The sequence below is a fragment of the Astyanax mexicanus genome, chromosome 6 (assembly GCF_023375975.1).
Source record: "Astyanax mexicanus isolate ESR-SI-001 chromosome 6, AstMex3_surface, whole genome shotgun sequence".
In the NCBI taxonomy this organism is placed as follows: Eukaryota; Metazoa; Chordata; class Actinopteri; order Characiformes; family Acestrorhamphidae; genus Astyanax; species Astyanax mexicanus.
Window position 1 is genome coordinate 10,496,631 of NC_064413.1, and position 18,730 is coordinate 10,515,360.

An 18,730-nucleotide genomic window follows, 5' to 3' on the forward strand; every position below is an offset into this window, starting at 1 on the left:
ATTCTGGGCCAAGGAATTTAACTGAATGGTTATTTTAAAATTTTTTACACATTTTGACTTAATTTTGGGACGAAAATATGAAAAAATAGCAAAAAATGTAAATTTGCCTGTATGTTTTCACATTACACTAAAATCATGTGCATTAAATGAAAACATCTTGGGGTTTTTCTTAATCTTTGAAGTGTCTACTTTAAGACTATGACAAGTAACAGGACAAAAAATGTCCTGTGGGGCTTATTTTTAACCCTTTACTACACCTATCCCAATTTCGAACCTGAAAAAAATATGAAGAAAATGGCATAGCTCCTTAAGTTAACAACCTATACAGACGAATGAGCACACTTTTCCATACAAGTCTGGGCCAAGGAATTTAATGGAATGGTTATTTTTAAGTTTTTACACATTTTGACATTCACTAGCTTACTAGCTTACTATGCAAGCCAGTTCTGTGGTCAAGAAACATGGTGAAATTGACACTGCTGACATGGTAAAGGAGGTTCAGTAATATGTCGGTGTTCAGGGTCCTCATCACACATATTATTATTATTACATATTATTACATATTATTACTGAACCTCCTTTACCATGTCAGCAGTGTCAATCTTACCATGTTTCTTGACCACAGAACTGGCTTGCATAGTAAGCTAGTGAATGTCTCTGAGCTAGCTGGAGCTCTGGGATCTAAATACTGAAGCACTCTTCTGGGATACTATGCTGCACCAGTGCTCTTTTAAGAGCAAAGTCAAAGTAGCTCCCTTGAAGAAGCTGCAGCTTGGTACATTGTGGCCGGACAACAATGAGCTCCAACAGGAGATGATGTTATGTATGTCCATTGGCCAACTGACCTCCATTGATGCTGTGAGAACCAAGATACTGCAAAAGACAGAGTAAACTACAGGGTTTCCTGCTATAAAAGGACAGATCAGCCAAAATCTGAAAGGCCAAACCCTTACGATTAGGGCACGGGTTGGGAAAAGACAATGGAAGAGGGGTGTTGGAGCCAGTCTGGTCAGTTTGCCCCATCTTCTCTCCTTCTCTTGACATTTTTGCAAGAGCAGAAGAGACAGAATTGATTGGAGAGGGGACTGATGATCAGGAGGAAGGGACAGAGATTTAAAAGATAGACTTTGATGATCTCTTCAATGGTGATAATGAGGATTAAAATGATTAGTACTACACTATACTAATACTTTATTTTAATACATTGTTGGATTGTATCATCAATTAGTTCTGCAGCTTATTACATTTTTCATCCTAGTACCTGTCAGGATCTAAAAGTAGACTTTTCATAATGTGAACATAATGTATAATGTAAAAAACCTACAGGCGACCATAAAATTTTCTGCTATTTTTTTGTCTTTTTGTCCCAGAATTAAGTCAAAATGTGTCAAAAACTACAAAATAACCATTTTAATGAATTCCTTGGCCCATAATTGTATGGAAAAGTGCTCATTTGACTGTATAGGTTTTAACTGAAGGAGCTATGCCAATTTCTACATATTTTTTTAGGTTCGGATTTGAGATAGGTGTAGTAAAGGGTTAAAAATAAGCCCCACAGGACATTTTTTGTCCTGTTACCTGTCAGAATCTTAAAGTAGACACTTCAAGGATTAAGAAAAATCTCAGAATGTTTTTATCCAGTGCACAGGATTTTAGTATAATGTAAAAACATACAGGCGACCTTAACATTTTTTAACTATTTTTTTAAAACTCTTTGTCCCAGAATTAAGTCAAAATGTGTCAAAAACTACAAAATAACCATTTTATTGAATTCCTTGGCCAAGAATTGTATGGAAAAGTGTGCTCATTTGTCTGTATAGGTTTTTAACTGAAGGAGCTATGCCAATTTCTTGATTATTTTTCAGGTTCAGCATTGGGATAGATGTAGTAAAAAGTTAAAAATAAGCCCCACAGGACATTTTTTGTCCTGTTACCTGTCAGAATCTTAAAGAAGACACTTTAAGGATTAGGAAAAATCTCAAGATGTTTTTATTTAGTGTGCAGGAATTTAGTATAATGTGAAAACATACAGGCAAATTAACATTTTCTGCTAATTTTTGATATTTTTGTCCTAGAATTAAGTCAAAATGTGTAAAAAAATTTAAAATAACCATTCCATTAAATTCCTTGGCCCAGACTTGTATGGAAAAGTGTGCTCATTCGTCTGTATAGGTTGTTAACTTAAGGAGCTATGCCAATTAATTCATTTTTTTTTCAGGTTCGAAATTGGGATAGGTGTAGTAAAGGGTTAAAAATAAGCCCCACAGGACATTTTTTGTCCTGTTACTTGTCATAGTCTTAAAGTAGACACTTCAAAGATTAAGAAAAACCCCAAGATGTTTTCATTTAATGCACATGATTTTAGTGTAATGTGAAAACATACAGGCAAATTTACATTTTTTGCTATTTTTTCATATTTTCGTCCCAAAATTAAGTCAAAATGTGTAAAAAAATTAAAAATAACCATTCAGTTAAATTCCTTGGCCCAGAATTGTATGGAAAAGTGTGCTCATTTGTCTGTATAGGTTGTTAACTCAAGGAGCTATGCCAATTTCTTCATAATTTTTTTCCGGTTCGGAATTAGCATAGATGCATTAAAGGGTTAAAAATAAATGTCATGGGACATTATTTCATCCTGTTACCTGTCAGAATCTTAAAAAAGACACTTCAAAGATTAAGAAAAAACAGGTGGCGAAAAAAAATTCACTATGTGCTCGTGGACCCCTGTTTCCATCTAGACTAGGTTAAGGTCCTTGCCTGTTGGTAAAAGCATAAAGGCAGCCTAAACCTCTGAAAAGTGCAGGCTATAGTTGATGCCACCTAATCTTTGAACTTGTGGCATCCATGTAATTTGAACCTGGGAACCGTATAATTTTGGGAACCTGGGAAGCCAATAATTTTGGTGTCTGAATTTACATAGCTATGCAAACTAGGGAAGGTGACCAGGTACAGTACAGTAAAACTGCGAATCTGGTGCCTAGAAAGACTAATGAGCATACATTTTATAATGGATGTCAATAAGCGAGTTTATTTTTATTTTTTTTTTACTTATTTTATTAAGTGAGTCATGTTTAGTTTAAGGTAAGGCTGCAGCACATGTTTTACATGTCACACATGTGAAGCAGATGAAGTTAAATCGTTCACTTTGAGGTCTTTGCACCCATTGGTGTTCCCCGCTGGACTCCATTGCCCCAGCCATGCTGCAGTCCTTTGAGCCCACTGTTCCCTGACCTGTAGCCCAGTTCTGGTAGCAGCCTGCCTCTCCATCTCTGGTCCAAAACCAGAAGCCGAAGGTGCATGTGTAGCGTAGACCTAGCCACACGTGGCTGCTGGATGCTAAGCTAGCCTTCCTCTCCACACTCTGCTGCTGCCACTTGGAGAGAACTGACACCAGGTCCATATGATGCTCTCTGCAGTAACTTACGGCCTCACTCCATGTTGAGTTCTCCCTCACCAAAACGAGGTCATCTACAAAAAAGCATGAAAATCTGTTTACTGTATTTATTTACCCCCATTCTCCCCGGTGTAGCTGATCATACAGAGATTTCCTTCACCACTTGGACACATGCACACACTCTACCCCCCATTTTATGGTCTAAAAGGAAGTTTCTAACTTCACAATCACCTCCAGGATGCTCTAATCTCTAGCCAAGCAATCATACATTTCAAAATTACATTTCCTGACTATTTCTTCACTCAGCCTTGCTAAAGAGCCCTAAATGCAAGTTTAAATCTTTTGACATTCCTTCAGACGCTGTCAGTCGTAAACCTGGATTTAGGACCGTTAATGTTTAAACATCTGGAACTGTGCACAATTGTGGTTTTGCCAACAGGACTGGGACAGGACTGCGAATATGAGACGGCTTTTAAAACTTAATTCCATGCAATACCTTAAAAAATTGTAAATCCACCAAGTTAAAGGTTTATGCTTAGTTATTTCTGCAAAGCACTAATAAATAAGATTCATGAAGTTAAAATAAATGTTCTAAGCTTGGGATCCCATGTTCAACATTGCAGGCTCAAATTCTGTGGGAAAGGGCCAGCAGCCTTATCTAAACACTCAGCAGAGGTAAGAAGTATTACTTAAAATATAGATTGACTATATAAAAAAGGTGTTTTACAGAATATTCACTAAATGACACTTCTGGTATATGTGTTTGGATGTGTCCTGATTAAATTTTCCTACACAGTCAAGCCTGAATCAACAAGGTTTAACTAGCATTTGATAATTTAGCTTTATTTGGTTATCAGTGGTTTAACCATGTATTATCTTTTAAGTGATTTAATTGGGTTTAAATAATAACACGACTCTTGATCTCTTTTTGACAAGGTACTATCCATTGTTGTATTTCTAAGATTATCGTGAATATTACAAAACTGTTTGTGGGCAAAATATATATATATATATATATATATATATATATATATATATATATATTACATTTATTGTGATTCAATTGTAAGATTGTTGTTTCCTGAATTTATCCTCACAAACTGGTATGCTGAAGACTGTATTTTGATCCACTGTTTAATTGAGTTTTTTGAGAAATCTCTCACGAGCCAAAGCATGGTGAATGTGGTGTGTTTTTATGGCCCTTTGTTAACAGACTATCCTCCCCGCCAAAGTTTTAATTTGATCCTAGACCAATTAAAACACAGACACGTGGGTCACAGAGCCAATCGTAGCCCAAGAGCCAGACAGGCCAGAGAGACACTGACAGTTCAGTTGAGAGGAGAAGGGAGTTCAGATAGAGATGGGAAGGCAGAAGGAGTTGCAGTGAGAAGTTGGAGAAGAGAGTGTAGGGAGCCCAGAGATGGAGGAAGGACAGACAGAGAGGAGTTTTCGAGTTTAGTTTTTTTTTTTAGACTAGGTTAGTTTAGTCAGCTTAGTTTAGCATGCTTAGTACAACTCATTTAATCATCTTCAAGTATGTTAATACAAGCTATCCTAGCTAAAATATCTAAGGTTATTTTACAATCTATGAAGCCAAGCATTATGTCAACCAAGTTTAGCTAAGTACAGCTGAATAGAGGTCCGCCAGATCCAACCCAGAAGCCTACGGTCCGGAGGCCACCAGCAAGCCAGCTGAGAGTGAAGGGATTCTAACGGGTTCTAATGGGGCTCCGTGCTGACACAGGAAGTCAAACCATCCTGCAGACAGGCTCACGTGATCCTTTCTCGGGGTGAAGACACAGACAACCACACCACAGACGGATGTCACCAAGGCCCATTTCAACACCTCAGAGTAAGGCAGAGCTGGGTTTATTCTTTCAATGGCAATGGTTCTGTTGGTCATGGCTTGGTCGAATCCTTCGTAGATCTCCTTTAGTATAGACAACTGCTTTTGAGTTGCTTGGTTGGAAATAAGAACTGGCTTCGTAGACTTAAAATGATTTAGTACATTATTTAGAAATGTTGGGAAAAACAGCACTACCCTCAACTGCTCCAGTGCGTTCCCCTTGATTCTTTTGATGGAAGCCCGAAGTAGAGTTGATAGAGAGACAGGATACTTAGATCTTCAGCAAATTAGCAATTTATTACAACAGAGCTCTGGGAACCCCTTCCACTCAGACAGAGTTTCAGTAGAAGAAGTTCAATGATCCTTACATTTGCAAGACCTTATATCCCCAAAATCCCACCCATACATACTGTGCAAAGGTCAGTTAAGCGGTTCCTCAGCAACTGTTTCTAACTGATTAAGTTAAATCATTTATTGATTACTACTGTTTTCTATGTGTCCTCCGGCCTCATCTCTGCTGCTTAGGCGCTGACTTCTGCATTACATGCTACATACTGGACATTCAGTTTTGAGGTGTCAGCCTAACTGTCCTTTGCACACTCACCCACATACACAGTTCAGGTCAAATATCTAAAACAACTCACTAGTTTCAGACACTTGAGTCAGCCCAAACAAGATCACTCACATGACACTTCATTCTCTTAATCATAATCAGGTTTTTGGATTAAATGTCATTTTGTCTGATCAGCTGAAAAATACCTTTAATATTAATATTTACTGTTTCTTAACAGAAATCTTCACTTAATAGTTCTATTAATCTTTATTCTTTTGATACCAGTATTATATCGTGTTTTTTTTTCTCATGTATTATTATACACTATGATTTGATATCTAATGGCTACATTTATGACATTTTAATGAATTATTTACTCTTATCTGTGTGATTTAATAAAATACTTTTATATTACTAAACCTGTAATTTCAGTGTGTTTTCTGGATAACTTGGTTATGAGAATTCCTGTCACCTGTAGAAGCCACACCCTGAGATGTCTTGTGTTATTAATTAATTGATTAATTAATGTATTAATTAATATAATTAAATTAATTCAATAACTGGCGCCCAGTTAAAAATATTTCAACATCTCAATTAGCACCAGGTATTAAACCACTGAGCCCGCCACACCAGTTAACTCATTTCCAGTTCCATCACTAACTAGGAAAGTATGATATTTACCTGTCTGAACTGAAGTTTGATAAAGTGGTGTAGCTGCTGTTGGTGAGGTCTGGTTCTGGTTTGGTGTGGATGATGTTGGTGAGGTCTGGTTCTGGGTTGGTGTGGATAATGATGGTGAAGTCTGGATCTGGGTTGGTGTGGATGATGTTGGTGAGGTCTGGTTCTGGTTTGGTGTGGATGATGTTGGTGAGGTCTGGTTCTGGGTTGGTGTGGATGATGTTGGTGAGGTCTGGTTCTGGTTTGGTGTGGATGATGTTGGTGAGGTCTGGTTCTGGGTTGGTGTGGATGATGTTGGTGAGGTCTGGTTCTGGGTTGGTGTGGATGATGTTGGTGAGGTCTGGTTCTGGGTTGGTGTGGATAATGATGGTGAAGTCTGGATCTGGGTTGGTGTGGATGATGTTGGTGAGGTCTGGTTCTGGGTTGGTGTGGATGATGTTGGTGAGGTCTGGTTCTGGGTTGGTGTGGATGATGTTGGTGAGGTCTGGTTCTGGTTTGGTGTGGATGATGTTGGTGAGGTCTGGTTCTGGGTTGGTGTGGATGATGATGGTGAAGTCTGGATCTGGGTTGGTGTGGATGATGTTGGTGAGGTCTGGTTGTGGGTTGGTGTTGATGATGTTGGTGAAGTCTGGTTTTGGGTTGGTGTTGATGATGTTGGTGAAGTCTGGATCTGGGTTGGTGTAGATGATGGTGATGAGGTCTGGTTCAGGGTTAGTGTGGAGGATGGTGCAGTCTGGATCTTGGTTGGTGTGGATGATGGTGATGAGGTCTGGTTTTGGGTTGGTGTTGATGATGTTGGTGAAGTCTGGATCTGGGTTGGTGTAGATGATGGTGATGAGGTCTGGTTCAGGGTTAGTGTGGAGGATGGTGCAGTCTGGATCTTGGTTGGTGTGGATGATGATGATGAGGTCTGGTTTTGGGTTGGTGTGAATAATAGTGATGAGGTCTGGTTTTGGGTTGGTGTGAATGGTGTTGAAGGCTGGTTCTGGGTTGGTGTGGATGATGTCTGGCTCTGGGTCGGTGTGGATGATGTTGGTGAGGAGATCTGTCTCTGGGTTGGTAATAAGGTCTGGTTCTGGGTTGATGTGGGTAGTGGTAAAGAGATCTGGGTCTGGGTTGGTTTGGATGATTGTGATGTGGATGGTGGTGATGTGGATGACTGCAAGGCTAAGCCAGTTTTCAGATCTGTAAAATAAATTGAAGTTGATAAAAAGAAAACTTTGATAAGTGTTATGATCTGTAAGTTGTTTTGAAGAAATGTAAAGGATATAAAATGGTACTTTCTGGTGTAGCTACTTCAACATTATCATTAACGCGTAACTAAAGCCCCTGATTTTAGCTGCCATAGCAATAAAACACACTGCTCAAAAAATAAAGGGAACACTTAAACAACACAATGTATCTCCAAGTCAACCACACTTCTGTAAAATCAACCTGTCCAGTTAGGAAACAACACTGATTGTGAATCAATTTCACCTGCTGTTGTGCAAATGGAACAGACAACAGTAAAAATGAGAGGCAATTAGCAAAACATCCCTATATAAAGGAGTGTTTCTGCAGGTGGAGACCACAGACCTCTTCTCTATTTTCGTTCTCTCTGGCGGATGTTTTGGTCACTTTTGCTTTTTGTTAGTTGTCTCACCATAAAGGTAGCATGGATGGATGGTTGGATGGATGGATGGATGCTTTATTTATCCCCGAAGGGACATTCTAGACATCCAGCAGCAGGTATGATACACAAAGTTACAAAAGGAAAAAATATAACGATACATATAAATACAATAAAATAAAAAATAGGATGTACAGTGGATATGTCTAGTCTTTAGTGTGTATGTAATGGAGAATGGAGGTAGTGCAGTTAAACACAAAAGACAGTGAACACCAGTTGATGTGCATAAAGTGAGGATAACTGATGTCAGCCATACAGAAAGTGCAAATACAGTTATATAATAAATTAAATTTAGCAGTGCAAAATATACATAAACAGTAGATGAATGAACTAGTGAATGAACTACTAGTGCAAAATAGGGTAGAGCTATAAAAATATTGTTATAGGCATCAGCAAGTCTGAGAGTGAGACCGTAGCTGAGGGTGTGTCCATGGTGTGGCCAAAGTTGCCAGAATGAAAAAGTGTCACAGAGTCTTCAGTTTGCTGTGCTGAGAGGAGTTGAACAGTCTTATGGCCTGAGGGACAAAAGACTTTCGGAGTCTGTCTGTGGAGCAGGACTGGGACAGCAGTCTGCCGCTGGATGAGCTCCTCTGCCTGGTGATGGTGCTGTGAAGAGGGTGGTGAACATTGTCCATGATGTTCAGCAGTTGCTGAGGGCTCTCCTCTCCGCCAGTGGTGTGAAGGACTCCAGCTCTAATCCCAGCACAGAACCAGCTTACCTCACCAGCCTGTCCAGTCGTCCAGCATCCCTCTTGCTGATGCTGCCTCCCCAACATACTACAGCGTAAAAGAGGAAGCTGGCTACCACTGTAACGCGGGACCAGACGGGAGGCGGACGTAAAAGCGGGTAAGACAGACAAATTTATTAAATAACAAATAAACACAACCAGATAAGTAATAAACGAGGAGATATAAATACATAAACAAACAGGGAAACAAATCAAGAACTAAATCTAGACAAATAACAACTAAACAGGGCTGGGGATATATATACAGGTAATAAACTAGGAAACAGACAGGAACTAAATGTGACAGAAAATAAGCGTAAAAACAACAAACTAGAAATAAACAAGAGCGTATAAATAGAAAGCAATGACGTGACGTGACAGACAACGGGGGAAGGTGCAAAGACCGACAGCAAACGCAGACTAACAGGTACTATTTATACTAAACATGAAACAATGAACACCTGGGGAGACAGGTAACGAGGGGCAGAGCTACAAATTACAGACACGTGATGGAAAATTACAGGAGACACACACTAGGAAACGGGGAAAACGCAGGGGAACAGAGCGAGGCCGTGACAACCACAGACTGGTAGAACATCAGCAGGAGTTTCTGGCAGATGTTGAAAGACCCAAGCTTTGCAGCTTTCTTTCCACCTTTTTCCTGTAAGACTCATTGTCCTCTTTAAGACGTACCTTGAGTTTCCCCTGTACGCGCTTCAGCTCTACCAAGTTTCCATCTTTGAACGTCCTCTTCTTTCGGTTGAGGAGGTCCTTGACGGTGCTGGTAATCCATGGTTTGTTGTTTGGGAAGCAGCGTACAGTCTTTGTGGGAACAGCAACATCCATACAGAAATTCAAGTAGTCTGTAACACAGGGAGTCACCCCCTCAATGTCCTCTCCATGTGGGTGCAGCAGCACGCTCCTGTCAGTGGTGTCTTAGCAGTCCCTGAGGGCTTCTTCTGCTTCAGAAGTCCAGACTCTGAATGAGCGTGTGGTAGTGGGCTGCCTCAGTACCAGTGGTTTGTACTGATGCTGCAGGAAGACCAGGTTGTGATCTGATTTCCCCAGCGGTGGTAGTGGAATAGCCCTGTATGCATCCCTCACATTAGCATACAGCAGGTCTATGGTCTTGTTTTTCCTGGTGGGACAGTCCACAAACTGGAAAATGGCAGGCAGAGTAGAGTCCAGTGAAACATGATTAAAATCACCAGTAATCACGTAGAAGGCGTCAGGGTGTTGTGTCTGCAGCGCTGTGACGGTGGAGTGGATGACGTCACACGCCGCCTGCACATTCTCTCTTGGCTGAATGTAAACACAGACGAGGATCGCGTGAGAGAGATCCCTTTTAAACTGTAAATGCTCAGCGGCATTGTAAATGAGGGTCCACCTCCAGTGTAAATGATGGTTGATTGCTTGATTAATATTCAGTGTTGCAAACCCAATTCTCACATAAACACTAAACTAAATAAAGAATAAAATAACTTTACTCTTCCCTAATAAAAGCTGCTGCTGTATCTTCACAGTCAGTTTCCTATGCGCTCTTAAAATAGGAATAAACAGAAGTCAGCACGCAGCTGTGTCTTAAAGGGGATGTATTGTTTATTTCACGTTACGCCCAAAACACACCCATGAATAATTAAGGGAATTAAAACACGCCTTTTGCGCAGCATATTTTTTGCACCCTCAAGATATCAAAGACACAGGACACGCCCCTAAATCCAGTTGCGCAATAGGTTGTTTAAATAGGGCCCTTTATGTTATTTTGTTCTCAGCGCATTCCACTATATATTAAAAAAAGATTTTCTAGGATCCTAGGATCTAGGACACATGTGTCAAACACAAGGCCCGCGGGCCAAATGTGGCCCGCCACGTCTTTTTATGTGGCCCGCGAGAGCTTGTAAGATCTTAGTGTCTATAATAAATAAGTCAGAAGCGTTCTTTGACCAAAAAATACATTTCCCACAATGCTTGTCGATTGTATTACCCGCAAAGTTACGGCTTACTGCCACTACACGGCAGTGTAGTCATTGATGTGGAAACCCTGCCGGAGGGAAGGTGTAACTTCGCGGGTGGAATTGAGACATATAAATGTTTATCCCATAATGTCCAGAAAAAGAGAAGTTGATGCAGACGGACGGCTGTGCTTCAAGGCGAAAGACCGGTATGCCTTTTGTGTTACGAAGAGTGTTACTGACCAAAATAAACGCTTTTTAGGAGAGATATAAGTTCTGTGTAAATATTTATAAGACAATAGCTGACAAAATCTGTTTTAATGACGTTAATAAACATCACTGTGACAGCGCTAGTCGCAGTTTCACCGCAGCAAAGTACGAGGACGTGAATCACTTATCTAACCAGCCTTTACTAATTTCTGCCCTCAATAACCCTTTCAATAACCTCCAATAGCCTTTAATAGTCTTCAGTAGCCTTCAACAGTCTAACCTTGCAGCCGTGGTGTGTCCACTAAACTCCGTAGTTATAAACATCCTGAGGTGAGCAGCGCGCTAACTGACCTGTTTTTAATGTAATCCGAGCAGTGACTCCGTGACAGCTGCTTTAAACTGCTGCTGTTAGCTGCTTGGGCTGAAAGATGAACTGCAGAGAGCTGTATTATCCTGTTACAAAAATCTTTATTTCATACACAGAAGAACTTAAAATTTTTAAAAACGCTCCAGACTGGCTGAGCTGAGCCCTGTAGCCCGTGGCTGGGCTGTAGCTCTGACTCAGTAAAGACTGCGGACTTGTGGTGCTGCTGCTGCAGCTCCCACTAGTGGTTGGATGAGGAACTGCTAAATCTGAGGAAATGCTATGTTCTTAACAGCTCACAATTTTTGATTTTATATTTATTAAGCCTTATTTCAGTTAATAATTTCAAAGTTAATATAACTTGATGTCATTTCTATTCACTTGAATAGTTTGGTTCTTGATTGATGGAGTTTTTGGATTTCATGACATGACAAATTAAAAGGATTTATGTTAATAGAGCAACAAGCAAACATTTTTTCCATGCAACTGTAATATTTGATTGAATAAATAATATATTGAGAGTTATTTAACATTAAGGAGTAATTACATTCATTTACATATATTACATTTGGTTACATTTTATTACATTTATAAGTTACATCTGGCCCTCGGAGGACAGCCAATATGCCAATGTGGCCCTCGGCCAAAATGAGTTTGACACCCCTGATCTAGGATGTGTTATTTTAATGTTCCCTTTATTTTTTGAGCAGTGTATATTTTCTGTTAGTTTATTATTAGTTATCAACACTAACATTTCTGTATGAGCTCTTGCTTTCGGCTATGTCTCTTTAATTCTGATCATTGACTCTATTAACCCCAAACACAAGGAACACCAGTATCCACAACCTACCTCCTTGGCAAATGAAGAAGTTAGCATTAGCACAGCTAACATCATTCCATCGTCCTGTGGGGTTTGTTGTAACTACCATACAATCCTGTCCTTTGATATTGCTTGGCTGATTGGTGTTCCAGAAGCGGAAGGAGGAACCACTCGAATCAGACCACACCCAGCTGTCCTTAAACAGTCCAATCCACACCTGCTGAGACCCAGCAGCCACTTTTATCTTCTGATTTTCAGAAGAGTTCATGGCACTGGCTAGCTCTGTGTAAAAACCTCTGCAGTGTTCCTGAGCATCTCTCCACGATTTGCTTATTGGGACCAGGATGTAGGTGCCACTGTTTACTGTGATGAGTACAAAATCACAGTAAAAAGTCACACTCATTTCAGATAGACACCCTGCAATACAACCTCCACCCCATATCCCATTGCAAAGCGACAGAAACCCCAAGCAGCATGATTTATAATGTCCAGATTTTTGGGAAATTGTTGATGATTTGGAGGCATCAGCGATTTGTTATTAAAATCTCATGGCTCTACCTAATTTCCCTCACTCATAGCTACTCTGTGGCCATAAAAAAGCTGGTGAGTAAACAGACCACTAAGTGACCTTTGCCCAATGTTGAGGGTGAGACTAGCTATTAGTTATTTTCCACCATTGTTTACCATTCTATCTTTTTTGTGCAGAGCTTACTGCAACTTTAAATAATCTTTCCATAATAAATCCCGTGATCTACCATAATTCATGTAGCCCCACCAGGATTATCCTACAGCCCCTCATGATGAGTGATGCCTTAGAGAGTGCAAAGCCCTAAAATATTAATTCCAGTATCCTTGCCCCTTGGTATTGGTGGGAACCCACTATGATAAATTGATCAATTCTGAACCCAAATCCCCGAGACAATGCCCCCCTTAGGGTGCAGGGATGTTCAGTTCATTATGAGAGTTTAAACTCAAAAACCACAAAGTGAATCCTATAATAGATTACTGTTGGGTTACACACTCACAAGGTGTAAGACTAGAAACAGTTTCCTGGTCCTTCATAGATATACTTGGAGATGTCAACATTCAAGAGCTAACATACATAATTAAATTAGAATCAGAACATTTGTCTCCATCCTAAACCTAACCAAATGGTATTGGCTGGTGACCCTAACTCCTGCTGACAGGAGCAACACTGTTCTTTCCAGTCTATCTCAGCACTGGAATTAAGGGGGTCCTAGTAACTTTGCACAGGCTGAGGGATGTTGAGCTCAGGCTGCATGAAGTGGCAGGGTATCTGAATGACATCATCTTCCCATCACAGACATGGGGTAATATTTACTGCACCAAAAAAATGTGCTAACCAGCATTTGTTGCCTTCTTAGTTGAAGAAAAAATCAAACGTAAGGTAAAAAAATATTTTTTGAAACAACTGAAGTTAAAGAATCTAAATAGAACTTACAGTAAGTGCTGACATTTATACACTTTAAATAAAAGGTTAAAGAATGGACAGAAAAAAATCTTAGTTGAGGGTAAAACTTAAAGGACCACTATGTAACTAATTTTCAGTAGTAAATGATAAAATGATCAGGATGTATCATCAGATATTAAGGAAACATGTGGAGTGAAAGAACTGGCAGCTCTTGTCAGCAGGGCTTCAGCAATACGTTTCTATTTTAAGTTTTCACTCCGTCCCGGAGTTTTGTCTCAGTTTTATCCTCTGACTCCTCCTGCTGCTCCTTCCCCAACACTAACTCCAACCCCAGCAAAGGAGCTAGCTAGCAGAGCTGGTTCAGTTAAACCTACACAGCTTAAAAAGCCTCAGCATGTCTCAAAAAAGCTCAGTGACGAGTGCGGAGCACATCGCTGCGCGGGGCTCACACGCCGAGCGCGGGGCTCACTCGCCGAGTGCGGGGCACAGCCTCACCGAGCGGGGGGCTCACTCGCGGAGTCCGGGACTCACTCGCCCAGCGCGGGGCTCACGGGTGTTAGAAGAGTTTAGAATTGCTGTATTTCTCCTCTCGCTCGTAATCTAAGTTATCTGCCTCTCCTAGTCTTAACTTGATGTAGATTGTGTAAATTCAGCCTGCTGAATTTAGCAACCTGAGTAACCTTCGTGACTGGGGAGGGGTGGGCGGAGCAGACTACACTCTGTGGTGTTTTGAAATTGGACTGCTGTAATCATTTCACACACTCGCTCTCAGGTCTTACATAATGCACCTTTAAAAAAAGGAAAAAATAAATAAAAAACAGATTGGTAAAAAGTAAGAACATTCAAAAGAATTATTCTTGATAGACAACATTTCTAAAGGGAAGGTAAAAAATCAGGTAAATAATTACTTATGGCAGGTAAACAATGCAATTAAAAGAAAAAACATATAAACAGATAAACTGAAGGAAAAACTATTCTAATTGTATGGCAAAACATTCTCAATTAAAGCCAAATTTAAATTGAAAGTAAAGTATTGTCTTTGAAATAAATAAAAAAGAAAAAAATATTGAAAAGTTGAAATAGTTGTGTAAAATGTGTGTGAGTGTAGTTAGTTGAGCTAATTAAGAGTGTAGTTAAGTTAGTTGAGAGGAAGTAGGTAGAAATAATTCTCACCATCAGTGCACACAAATGTCCTCTGAGTAGAACAGCTATCCTCAAACCACTCCCCGTTCTGATCCATCCCAGCACAGCCGTCCTGCTCTGAACCCACTTTCGGCTGTCCGGCTTTCCAGTTCTGGAATTCCAAATAGCCGTTCCCCGGCAGCGTCCAGTGCCACGTGAACACGCCACTTCTGTAGAGTCCGATGTAAACGTTCTGAGTTACAGCAGCTAAAATGATCCTAAGCAGGCCACTCATATCTTCTTTAGTATTAACTGTGGCCAGGTCAGAGAACGTCTCTCTACAGAACTTCTGGGCCTCCATCCAGCTCATCTTTTTACTGATATAGGGATACTGCTGAGAACTGACAACCAGAACTGGCAACAACAGCCCTGTAACCAGAACCACAGTCATAGTTCATACTAACATTCATATCCAAGAGGAAGTTCTAATAACACAAAGTTATTATTAAATGTGATGATAGATGTTTGGACGTTGGTGAAGAACTGACCTGAGATGAAGAGGAGATGGTGCATGGTTGATTATGTCATCAAACTCATCACAGCATCATTCTAATCCCTGGGATCTCCTGGAGCAATGAAGGAAAAGTTAATATACAGTATGCTTGTACGCACAGGCACACAGTCCTCCCCACTGCCCTGTATATAAGACTCTTACAGGCTATTTTTCGGTAGTGTACCTCTTGGTGTAAGATCATCGACTGCTAGACTTGCCTGTATAATACACTCTAAGCCAATCTAGGCTAACCATTTGTCATCCACTGTTTTTTTGTAGTTCACATGATTTCAGCCAGGTTTTTTAGTAGCAGACAGTTTTTTGTTGATTGCCAACAATTATCATTTTCTTGATTTGCTTGAAGGCAAATTGTTGATCACTCAGAGCTCACACTGTCATGTAGTGTAAACTACTGAAAGACCAAGCCTTTACGTGATCACCAAGGAGTTGCAGATGACCAACAAATAATTGGCATCTTTAATATCTGAGCTAGTCAGCGACTAGTCATAAGTCAAGAGCAGCGTCTACCTTCAGCCAGTGAGTGTAAATATAGGTGAATGGTGCTAAAAGCTAAAAACTTAAAATAATAAATAGCTACTTGTTCTGAGCATTCATTTAATTTTAGAAAGTATTTTATTTAAAAAGTGAAGAAAGTGCACCTTTTTTTACAGTAAAGCTGATTAGTGGTCCAGGCTTTTACCTGGAGTTTAACACCTTAAACAATCATGTCTGCTGTGCTGAAACGTAATATTGTTCTGTTGAGGAACAGAGCACATATTTCATTATAAAATGTATCAGACATTTATAAAGTTACTCCACATGAACCAATTTTATTTTGGACTCAATTCAGATTGGCATTTTCCTCTCTAAAGATATTCTGCCATGGCATTTCTAGTGCTGGCGTGTGTTTATTTCTGGCATGTACTCATGACAAAACATGTTTTTGGATAGCAGCCAGATGAGTCCATTATTTCCCAAATTGTGTCACTGACCAGTCATGTTGTATGAAAACTGAAGGACACATAATTACATCACAACTAGTCACGTAGCATAAACAGCACAACCACCTAACCACTGTGAACCAGGCATCAACTGCAGTGGTGTTGTGAACAAAAACCTGAGACTATCTGCTATAGAGTGCCAAAGGAACAGAACAGAGTTGTATGTGTAAATTCCACTTTAACACAGAAACATTACATTCAACTAAAGTTCCATTTTCACATGAAAGAACAAAAACAACTGTGATAATTACACTTTCAATATCAATGTTTAGCTAAAAGTTAAAGCTTCATACCAGCACAGTGTAACTTTAATTCCAGTAAAAACTTGTTTTGTATTGCTTCAGTCAGAGTATTTATCCAACATAAATCTTTACGTCTATTTTGTTCAGAACTTTTCAGTAAGGTAATTCATTAAAGTATTCAGTACAAGTCTAGCACAAATGACACGTAGGCCATACAGACACTGTGAACAGTAATAGTACAGTAAAGTACAAGAAAACTCTAAAAGTACTTACTGTCTCTGGAACAGTCTTGCATGGCATGCTCTCTGCTGTAAGAACACACAGCGAAGTCTGTGGATTCTGCATGTGGTAATGCTGCCGAGCCTGTTTAGATCTGTGCTGCAGACATAGCTGAAATGTTTGTGTCTCACCCAGCAGACACCGCATGCTTTTATTACCTGCCCACTCTGTGAGTCTGTAGTAGATGGTATGAAGATGAGCAGGTTATTCTGCTCATTATTACAATTATAATAAAGCTTTTTTACCTTCTTCTGGTCTTTTATAGAAATACATTCTGCAGATACCACAGCAACCCACTCAGATAACACAGCAATCCATACAGGTATGCTTGTTATGTCGGACCCACAAACTTGATCTAATAATTAACTGTGCAGACAGTTATTCTCACAGATCTTATTTCCTTAATAGGGTCTGTTACCCAGACAGGTAACAAGTCTGGTTCTAAACTAGTAATAAAAATGATTTACAGTCCAAGACAAGGCTTAAGCACTGTTTAGGAAGCTGTAAATTTTGCTTATACTGTCCAAATTTAATACCAACATGCCCAGTTCAGTTCCCATAGTCCTTTACAATTAAATACACGGCACCATGAAGACTGAGGTATTTAAATATACTGGTTGTTCTCTAGTCTTCAGAAAGCAGTGCTCACTGAAATACTGCTCATGATGTCAGCATGAATAGGTGGGGTGAAGTAGGTGAAGAGAAACTGCTCTAGGCTGCACGAGTGAGAGTCAAATGCCAAGCTGCAGTCCCCCCGCAACCCTGTTACTCAACCTCAACCCTGTTGCTGTAACATTTTTAACTAAAACACAGCTGACTACATCTGGCCACATTATTCTTCATTAAATCTTCTAGGGGTGATTTTAGTATATGGATAGATCTTTGTATTATACAGTTTCTTTCTTTTCGCAGAGAACCCTCAATGTCTGAAATCCCAAACTTCTCCATCTTCTCTTCAACCTGAAATAAAAACATCAAATTCACCTGTAGTGACTGCATTTGCACAACGTGATAAAATTAATATAAACATATAGCATTCTTTTATTATTAACAGTCTCTTATGAATTACAACATAGGATTCAAATTAATTAACATGACTTAAACGTAAATAAAAATGTATAAAAGACACCTCTAATAAATATTGCACTAATCACCAATCAGATAATGCCCAAAAATGCACATAACATAGCAGCTTTTTTTAAAGAGAGTTAAAAATCAGCCTGGTAGGCATATAGAGCTTTAGTTACCTGCCTTAGCGGCATATAGTAAATGTAATACATCTCCTTTTTTAAATGAGAGTATTCACTGATTTTCTGCCTGGTAGGCATATAGAGCTACAGTTACCAGCCTGAGAGGCATATAGTAAATGTAATAAATTTCCTTTATTAAATGAGAGTATTCACTGACTATCTGCCTTGTAGGCATTTAGAGCTATAGTTACCAGCCTGAGAGGCACATAACTGTAATATATATCCTTTATTTATTTAAAGTATTAACTGCTTATCTGCCTGGTAGGCATTTAGAACTAATTGCCAGCCTGAGCGGCATATGGTAAATGTAATACATCTCATTTATTTATTGAAAGTATAAACTGATAGTTAATGTAATACAGTAATACAGGGAGTGCCAGAGACTGTAAAAAGATGGACGCCGTGTAGCCGTTCCCATTCATTCAATTAAAATGAAGCCAAAATCTTCCACCATGTTGGCGATCCTGAAACCCGAGTCTGCGCAGTAGAGACCAGAGGAGGGAGAAAGACTGTGGAGAAACAGCCTACTCATTTGAATAAACCCGGCCCTGAGGGCTGCCTCGACCATTGACAGTATATATTAACTGGACCAAGCCATCCCGCTGATTTTGACGGAGCCAGGTGAGGCCAATTGTGT

At 39.8% G+C, this 18,730-nt stretch overlaps 1 protein-coding gene across 1 annotated transcript; it reads right to left on the reverse strand.

Annotated features, from left to right (window-relative positions):
- Window positions 1-1,971: 1,971 nt before the first annotated feature.
- On the reverse strand, window positions 1,972-17,231 carry LOC103041020 (mucin-5AC). Its single transcript, XM_049480661.1, has 6 exons — window positions 16,838-17,231; window positions 15,317-15,394; window positions 14,820-15,197; window positions 12,245-12,577; window positions 6,475-7,656; window positions 1,972-3,468 (listed from the first exon to the last, which is right to left on the reverse strand). Exons 2-6 carry the CDS (start codon window positions 15,339-15,341, stop codon window positions 3,077-3,079), a joined length of 2,310 nt encoding a protein of 769 aa, XP_049336618.1. The 5' UTR covers window positions 15,342-15,394; window positions 16,838-17,231; the 3' UTR covers window positions 1,972-3,076.
- Window positions 17,232-18,730: the final 1,499 nt, after the last annotated feature.

Excerpts from the sequence above, each read along its gene's own strand:
- LOC103041020 (XM_049480661.1), bottom strand. The coding sequence starts at position 15,341 with ATGCACCATCTCCTCTTCATCTCAG. Across the intron at positions 15,198-15,316 it reads CCATCTCCTCTTCATCTCAG|GGCTGTTGTTGCCAGTTCTG; the intron begins GTCAGTTCTTCA and ends TTCTGGTTACAG. Across the intron at positions 12,578-14,819 it reads GACATTTGTGTGCACTGATG|TAAACAGTGGCACCTACATC; the intron begins GTGAGAATTATT and ends TACTCATCACAG.